The 8,702-nt window shown below is 36.4% G+C and overlaps 1 protein-coding gene across 1 annotated transcript; it reads left to right on the forward strand.

Moving 5' to 3' along the window:
- Positions 1-3,646: 3,646 nt before the first annotated feature.
- On the forward strand, positions 3,647-8,031 carry LOC131046701 (cellulose synthase-like protein E6). Its single transcript, XM_057980482.2, has 8 exons — positions 3,647-4,105; positions 4,214-4,538; positions 5,054-5,194; positions 5,974-6,099; positions 6,204-6,416; positions 6,506-6,742; positions 6,817-7,164; positions 7,255-8,031. The coding sequence occupies exons 1-8, from the start codon at positions 3,846-3,848 to the stop codon at positions 7,822-7,824; spliced, it is 2,220 nt and encodes a 739-aa protein (XP_057836465.2). The 5' UTR covers positions 3,647-3,845; the 3' UTR covers positions 7,825-8,031.
- Positions 8,032-8,702: the final 671 nt, after the last annotated feature.

The following is an 8,702-nucleotide window of genomic DNA, read 5'->3' on the forward strand; positions in this document are numbered from 1 at the left end:
ATTCCCACCCTTTGGCACTGTGTCAGAAGTGGTGATACTGAAATGACATCATCTAATTTGCATAGTATGCTACAGGTCACTAGGGTGTCAAAAAATATTAGTTGTATTTTTTCCTAGGGTAAAATTTTGGCATTACAATTACTTATATCTAAATGCTATCATTCCAACATGGATTGTAAATAATCTAATTAATCATATTTTTGCATCAAATGATCTTTTATTTTACATGTGTTGTTGCAACAAATGATACGTAGGGTTTGACGATTTCTCTTAGTTTCTTTATTGAGATTCATTCTCTTATCTTGTTTCTTGTACAAAGGCCTACTCCCCTTCAAAATTAAATTTTAGTCTTATATAAAATAAATGATATATAAGAAAAATATATGCACGTATGTATACAAATAATTTCATATTAATCCTCTACTACAACTCGATTAGTTTGAGAATACACAATTTATAAATAATGCTACTAAATACCATTTTCTTTTTAATTACTTGCAATAATGGCATACACCACTATTAACACAAATCATCTCAAAGATTTTATATGTCAAATCAAAATCCATCAATCTCACTCAATCATATGTACGATAGTTCCTCCCAATAGTCAAAATTATTAGATCATTACAAATCTATTTGAAATATAAATATAATATTGTCCCTTTTAAAGTTATTTCATATTCAAGTAGAGACATGAGCACATGGATAGAAGGACAAGTGGATAAAATGGACAATACAAGTAACATTTTTTATTAAGAATAAACAAGTTTTGAGGGGCCCCGAAACTCCATACAACAAGTTTTGAAGGGACCTGAAACCTGCAGATTTTACCAGGATTTGGAACCCACAATACAACGCTACCCAACGGAATAATCATAAAAAAACTAGAAACCCAACCATAGACGAGACTAAAAAGACCAACCCCTAATACATGCACAAGGGTTTTACTAAGGCTCCCTTAACCTTTGAATAACACCATGGGTGTTTCTAGGCACTCATAACCTTCAAAGACACCAGATTACAACAGGTAGCCATACATTCACAATCTAGACTCAAAGGATTTTGAAAGGCTCCCCTAACCTTCAAGCTGGGTTTTAAACTCGTCCCCAAAACCAGCAGAGAAGGGTTTTCCCAGGCTCCCTTAACCTGCAACATAGACCTCAGAACGCCAAAAGAAAAACCTGTCCTTAACCAAAAACAAAAAATGAAATTGGCCAAGCTGAGCCCTTGAAAACTACTAGCATCCAGCCTGCTTGTGGGTTTTACAAGGATCCCACAACCTGAACTAGGCATCAAAAAAATAAACATAGAGAAATAGCCAAAAGGGGGATTTTGAAAGGCATCCCGAACCTTCAAAATGGGTTTTGAAATGGATCTTGATAACCAATAGGAGGATTCCCGTCACCACCCAGCATCTGATCAGAGCCCACCTTCTAGCACAACACCTCTCCACCTCTATAGGATAGGGAACCACCTCAATAGGATCTAGAAGGAAAGAGACAATTTGTAGAGAAAACCAAGCATCTAACCACAAAACATAGTCCAACAACCAACAAGTAATATCATGATACATAGCTGGATGGAAGGGTTTTGAAAAGGCTCCCAAAACCTTGAACAGAAAGAGAGGCCAGCACCAGAAAGACCCTATGCCAACAACCTTCACCAAAATCTCCACCTTTATAGGAGAAGAGGGAAATAAACCTAATGACAAAGAGATAATTACAAGAGCACATCCAACCTCGAAAAAAAGGGTATCCAATACCCCCAACAGGAGTCATCCCAAAAAACTCAGCTCACAACTCTTCCCTCAATAGAAGAGTGGTCCACCTCAATAGGATAGACTGAGAGAAAAGGAAAGAAGACAACCTGTGAAACAATAGAGAATCTCTTGAAATGAATAGATCCATAAAAGCACTCACAATCTGCAAGAGAAAACTCTGAAAAACTACACCAAAAAGATGCAGGGACCTCCTAGACAGAGACCCCCATCCACACTAGATCTATCCCAAAGGGAAAAAAATAACCCATGGGGAGAAGGGACTCCGAGAAAACACAAACTCCACCCGGATCCCAAACAACCCCCTCACACCAAGACACAACCAGGAAAGAACAACCTACGGACAAAGCGTAGACCACCATAGCCACCACATAAACCTTCCTATGCAGCACAATGACCAGCATCTATATCTCTACCTCATAGACCCACCAGGTCCAAAAGAAAGTCGGAGCCAACCAACTGCAGAGCCAACATCCACCATCGGGCACCGCACAGTCAACAAGAATCTAGGAAGGAAGACACTGAAAGGGGGGAGAAGCACCGGCAAAAGCAAAGAGCCAAGAAAAACCCCGAGGAAGTCTCCACTCGAAGCACCCTCCACACACCCCTCCGTTCTTCCAAAAACACCCACCAAACATCGCCACACAGGACTTCCATCCACCGCAAACACTAAGAAAAGCACCCAGAATAGCAAAAGAACACAAGTTAAGGGAAGCACGAACAACAGGATTCATACCAATCTCAACACATCAAACACAGGACAACAAACCCACACCCCCACCAACACCACCGCATTCCACATGTGCAACGTCAATATCAACAGCGGATAGAGAACATACAAGCTCTCGCCCATACCCACAGTCCAAGCATGGACCAAAAAATCTCCACCCACAGAAACAAAAGAGAAGGGAGGGAAATCCATGCTATCCCCCAACCACTCGGAGACCAACAGGCCGAGAAACAACCCAACCCACCGGAGACAAGCAGTAGCAGAGGCCAACAAACAACCCCCTCCCCCCCAAAAGCATCTAGATCTGGGTCGTCAAAACTCTCAACATTCTCCCCGCCCGCAAAACCCTACCCTGCTTCCTCCACTCGGTATTTCAAGTTAATTGGATAAATTGTACTTTATTGATAATAGAAGTAACGTTGTAGAAGTCAACAAATATGTTCTTTTTGTCAATTATTCAATAGAATCATAAAAAGCAAAAAAAAATAGTTTATAACAAATTTGATTAAAAATAATATAAATTACAAAACCTATTAAACTTAGTTTAAATCTTTGCTATCATTAGTTTATTTAATATCAACTATATAAATGAAATTATTTTAATAAATAGAAAAAAATGATCCAAAAATAATTGAGTTCATTATTACCTACTTTATATTCAAAATAAATAATAAAAAGGTCCTATATTGTATTATCAATTCAGTAACTTACATAATAATAATATAAATAACTATTATCCAATTAAATTATTGATAAAATAATTTTCATATTTTAAAAAATGTAGATTAAAAATTCTACTCAATCTAATTTAATTCTGCTCTCTTATTGTTGATTCATTTTGTTACCAATTAAGAGAAGCTGATGATATTCCATGAACTAATAAAATGATTAATGAGCTTTGCAAGCTGTCGTGTAGGTCCCAGCTTCAAATCTAATCATTTTAACTGCTTCGTAGATGCTACACTCAAAACTACTATTCAAACATTCCTGAACTACTATTCAATCTTAAGTAGTCTTCTACACCAAATAAATGTTTCAACAAAAATCTGACCTGTTAACCCCAAAATGCAATGATAAGGAGGTAGTTTAAATCTCATGGGAAGGAACTTTTTGGTTCTTGAGATTTTATCCTCGCATCCTAACCACAAAAGGCAATGATAAGGAGGTAGTCTAAATCGAAGGTACTTTTTAATTCTTGAGATTTCATCCTCGCATCCTATTATCAGTATACGTGGCACTCTTTACGAACCACCCACTACAATCACTACAGACAGGTTGCTACACGATGTTATAATTTGTTTTCTACTGATTCGATTATTGAGTTGTGTGAAGAAGAAGATGGAGTCCACAGACTCCCCTCTGTACACCACAGTAGAAAAGCCAGTTGCAAAGATAAACAGAATTTATGCATGTGTATACTTTGGTGCAATTCTAGGGCTTGTATATTATCGCATCCAGTATATGCCAAGTGAAGGATATGTACCATGGATTTTGATATTTTGTGCAGAGCTAGGCTTCGCCTTCATGTGGGTAATAGAGTCGAGCTGCAGATGGTGGCTTGTGGATAGAGTTACATACCTAGAGAGACTTTCTAAAAGGTAAACACTATAAATATATATATATATATATAAAGATGAGTTGGCCTTTTTATAAGGTTAAGAAAATGTTTATTTAGAGTAAATTGGATTATGTTTGTTGATGAACAGGTTTGAGAGGGAGCTACCTCCCATTGATGTATTTATATGCACGGCTGACCCTCTTAAAGAACCTCCACTGGACGTTTCAAACACTGTATTGTCTACTCTGGCTTTTAATTATCCAGTAGAAAGACTGACATGTTATGTATCTGATGATGGAGGATCCCCACTTACCTTTTATGCTCTGTTGGAAGCTTCACGTTTTGCAAAGAGTTGGGTTCCTTTTTGCCACAAGTACTCCATTCAGCAGAGATGCCCAGAAGCATACTTTTCCGAATGTTATGACAATGAAAGTGACAACTTGTCCTTTGTTACAGAATGGGAATCTGTCAAGGTGTGTGTTGCTTACATCCATACTCTTTGGAATGATATGAACCAATTGAAACCCTCATCATTGCTAATACTAATATGTTTGTTTTGATAATATGAAGTTCTTACAGTCCATGAAATTTGAGAGAACAAGTTGGTAAGCAAAACACTGTGTGGTAGATAACTTCTGAACTTGCTTAGCATTGCTGGTGATGAGAAATAGATAGAAAAGAACTTGAAAGATCTGAGAAGAATATTATGAAAAAAGATGTTTTAAGATTTTCCCATTATAACCCATTATATATAATAAACAATCTATAGAAGATAACTTGACAAAGTTATGTAAACCTGTCTGTTACCACATAAACTATTTTAGATAATACTTAAAAACCCTAAATTATTTTAGGTTTAGTTTCTCTCTATAAATTAGATATGTTTCCTATTCTAAGTGTAACATTTCTCTCTAAGAATTGGAGATGCTTGCTAATCTCACTTAGACGCCTTTTAACATGGTTTATAAATAATCTTTGTTTTGCTTAGAAAATGTACGAGGAAATGAAATATTGTATAAATAGCATTGTGGAGAGGGGCACTGTTCCAGCACAGAAATGCAAAGAGCATGAAGGCTTCAAAGAATGGAATCCGGGAATGACTTCTCGAGACCATCCCAGCATTGTTCAGGTGACAAAATTCATATAGTTCCAAAACAATATAATTTGTGTTTCATCTTTTATTTTAGCTTATAAGTGTTTATTTTGTTTTATAAGTGTTTTTTTAAGTTAGATTTGTATTTTATGTTAGTGGTTCACAGGAATCTATTTTTCAAGAAAATGAGTGGTTCACTTAATCATAATTTATCTATATTAGTAGTCAATTTAATCATAATTTATCTATATTAGTAGTCAACTATATAGTTTTTGAGTCAAACATATATCTGACAAGTAGTGGTCCACATGCTTATGAGAATGAATGGTCCACTTAACTATGAGTTATCTAGATCAATAAATTTGACTGAAAAACTATACAATTGAATATTCATATTAATATACCAACAATATCTTCTACTTAAACTTTTATCAACAAACAGAAAATAGTTATGTAAATAAAGCATTACGTGCTACTTAAATATCCACCTTCAAGTTGCCAGTGATATGTCTAATCACCTCACATAAGGATGCTCGAGTAAATAGTTTAACTGCTTTGATGGTGTAGTTCAGTTTTGAATGTTTGGTAGTTTTGTTTAGATTAATGTTCAAATTAAAATTCAAGGACTGTTTAAGCTAACTCTGTTTGAATATCCGTCAGTTTTTATTACTAGTGATAAAAAATTTGTCATGATGTATATTCTTATCACATCATACACAAAAATAGTAAATAGTTGTCTGATGTTTCAAGCCAATCATTAAGGATTTTCTCTTTAGAAGAAGCTACTGTTTAATTCTGATTAATCCCAAGTGCAGGTTTTGCTAGAAAGGGGCAAAGACATTGACATAGAGGGCAATGACTTGCCCAGTCTTGTATATGTTTCCCGAGAGAAGCGACCTGGGCACCCTCATAATTTTAAGGCTGGGGCTCTCAATGTTCTGGTAATAATGATATCTCTGCTTCCATATCATATTCTTGCTCTCAAGCAATCTAGATTGAAAAATGAAGAATATTAATGGTTATTTTGTTTATCTTTTGTCTGCAGATTAGAGTCTCTGCTCTAATGAGCAATGCTCCCTTCATTCTTACTCTGGACTGTGACATGTATGTCAACAACTGTGAAGCCCTTAGAGAAGCTATGTGCTTTTTCATGGACTCTCAAACTGGACACCAGTTTGCCTATGTCCAGTTTCCCCAAAGGTTTCATGGCATTACCAAAAACGATCTGTATGCCAGTCGTCTGAGCAGGTATTACAATGTGAGTGTCTGGAACTTCAACTGGTGCCACTGCTTCACAACAGATGTAATCAATTCGACCCATATTTATGTATAAATCTTGATATGCAGGTATTTTTTAAAGGAATGGATGGAATTGAAGGTCCATTATATGTGGGCACCGGATGCGTTCACCGCAGGGATGTCTTATGTGGAAGTGAGCGACAACAGAGCTCTTCAAATTTAATCAAAGAGCTTATTAATTCCTCAATTTTAAGCATGGAGAAAGCAGTTCCATCCAAGAGATTGGACAAAGCAAAAGAACTTGCCAAGTGCGACTATGAGCAGAACACCCAATGGGGCAAAAAGGTAAATACAAGTTCAAATCTTCATAATTTTTTGCACTGGATCAAATTGTTACAATAATTTCTGACCTTTCGCAGGTTGGCATGCTCTACGACTGCGTAGTGGAAGATGTTTTGACGGGGTTTTCTATACACTGCAGAGGATGGAAATCTGTTTTATGCTACCCCAAAAGAGATGCTTTTCTGGGGTGTGCTCCTGTTAATCTAAACGATACTCTGATCCAAAATAAAAGATGGGCAACGGGTCTACTGGAGATTTTTGCAAGCAAGTTTTGTCCCTTGACTTATGGGATTCGCCATACAAAAATAGCTCAGAACATGTCTTGCAGCTTTTTCTTTCTATGGGCTATGTATTCATTACCTTTAATATGTTATGGGTCAGTACCGGCCTTATCAATGCTCTCCGGCCTATCAGTATTTCCTGAGGTATTTTCACCCCACATCTAATTTTTTTGAGTTTTTGCAGATTAAGTAATCACTATGTACAAGAAAACAACTTTCTATTATCTTATGCAGATTTCAGATCCATGGGTTCTCCTCTTTGTATTTTTATCAGTATCTGCATACGCATACGGTGCTCTAGAATATATATGTGTGGGAGGAGGCACTTTTAAAGATTGGTGGAACGAACAGAGGATGTGGATGATAAAAGGCGTGTCCTCTTATCTTTTTGCGCTCATTCAAGTCTTCTACAAATTGTTTGGAATAACCACATTGGATTTTGAAGTAACAAGCAAAGTATTTGACAGCGAAGTAACCAAACGATACGAGCAAGAGATTTTTGAGTTTGGGGTAGCCTCGACATTGTTTATTCCTTTCTCTGTCATAGCACTGATAAATTTCATAGCCTTAATAGTTGGAATTGTGCGAGCGATGAGAGAAGGATATCCGGCCATTGCGAGTATGTTTGTGCAGGTAATCGTGTTGAGCTTCATAGTACTAAATAGCTGTCCCATATATGAGGGTATGGTGGTGAGGAAAGACAAGGGGAGAATGCCCACATCCATTACTTCATTCTCCACTCTGGCTGCAGTGATTGTGTGTTCTACAGCGTCAGCCATATCCTGGAGTTCTTCAAACATATAATCAAAATTTCACTTGGACAAACAATCACCTGTCACATCCCTGCAAATTCTATATTTCCTTTTGTATTAACTGTCTGATGTTCCCATGTAATTTGGTGATGTTCTGATGTAATTTGGATTAAACAAGAACCTAAGATTTAAAACTATATTTGTACTTGTTGTTTGTATGGATTCAATAATTAATGTTAAAGATTTAATACTTTGATCATTAATTGTCACATTTGATGTTTGTTGAGTAATTAAAAATGATATAAATTAATTATCTTATGTTTCAGTTGTGATTTAGTTGTACTTTTATCTGTTGTTTTTGACTAACTGGATACTAATGTTCTTGTGATGGCATAAGTGACAGAAATGGTTTTGTAGTTTACTTTGAGAACAATTTCAATGTCATTTAACTCTACTTTTGTATTTTGAAATCAAATTGTAATGAGAAGTGCTTATCAATTATACCTCTTACCTATTTTTAGGCATTACAATAATTATTAGTAGAGAGCTAGTGGATTCATCAATAACTTTGCTCTAGGGATCAACATCTTTGACCCAACTGACTACTAAAGTGTGGAAAAAAAAATAAAAAATTACTATCTTAACATATAATAATGATATATAACAACACTGATTTTCCATTTGAAGATGGCTTCTCTTGCTCATCCGCTCTTGCTTTCAAATTTGAACTTACATCTCCTTCCTCGTAATGCTTCCCTTGCCCTAGGTTTGTTTGTTGATTTGGGGCCACAAGGTTTGCTTCAGACATTGTCTTCAGGGCCTATGGAAGGTTGCGAGGAACAAGTTGCTACGTTTTTGGCTAGTTCTTATGCCTTATATACCCTCTCACGACTGCTTCAACTGCAAGTGACTACATAGTAATGGCTGCTA

This window comes from Cryptomeria japonica, unplaced genomic scaffold (assembly GCF_030272615.1).
Source record: "Cryptomeria japonica unplaced genomic scaffold, Sugi_1.0 HiC_scaffold_925, whole genome shotgun sequence".
NCBI classification, from domain to species: Eukaryota; Viridiplantae; Streptophyta; class Pinopsida; order Cupressales; family Cupressaceae; genus Cryptomeria; species Cryptomeria japonica.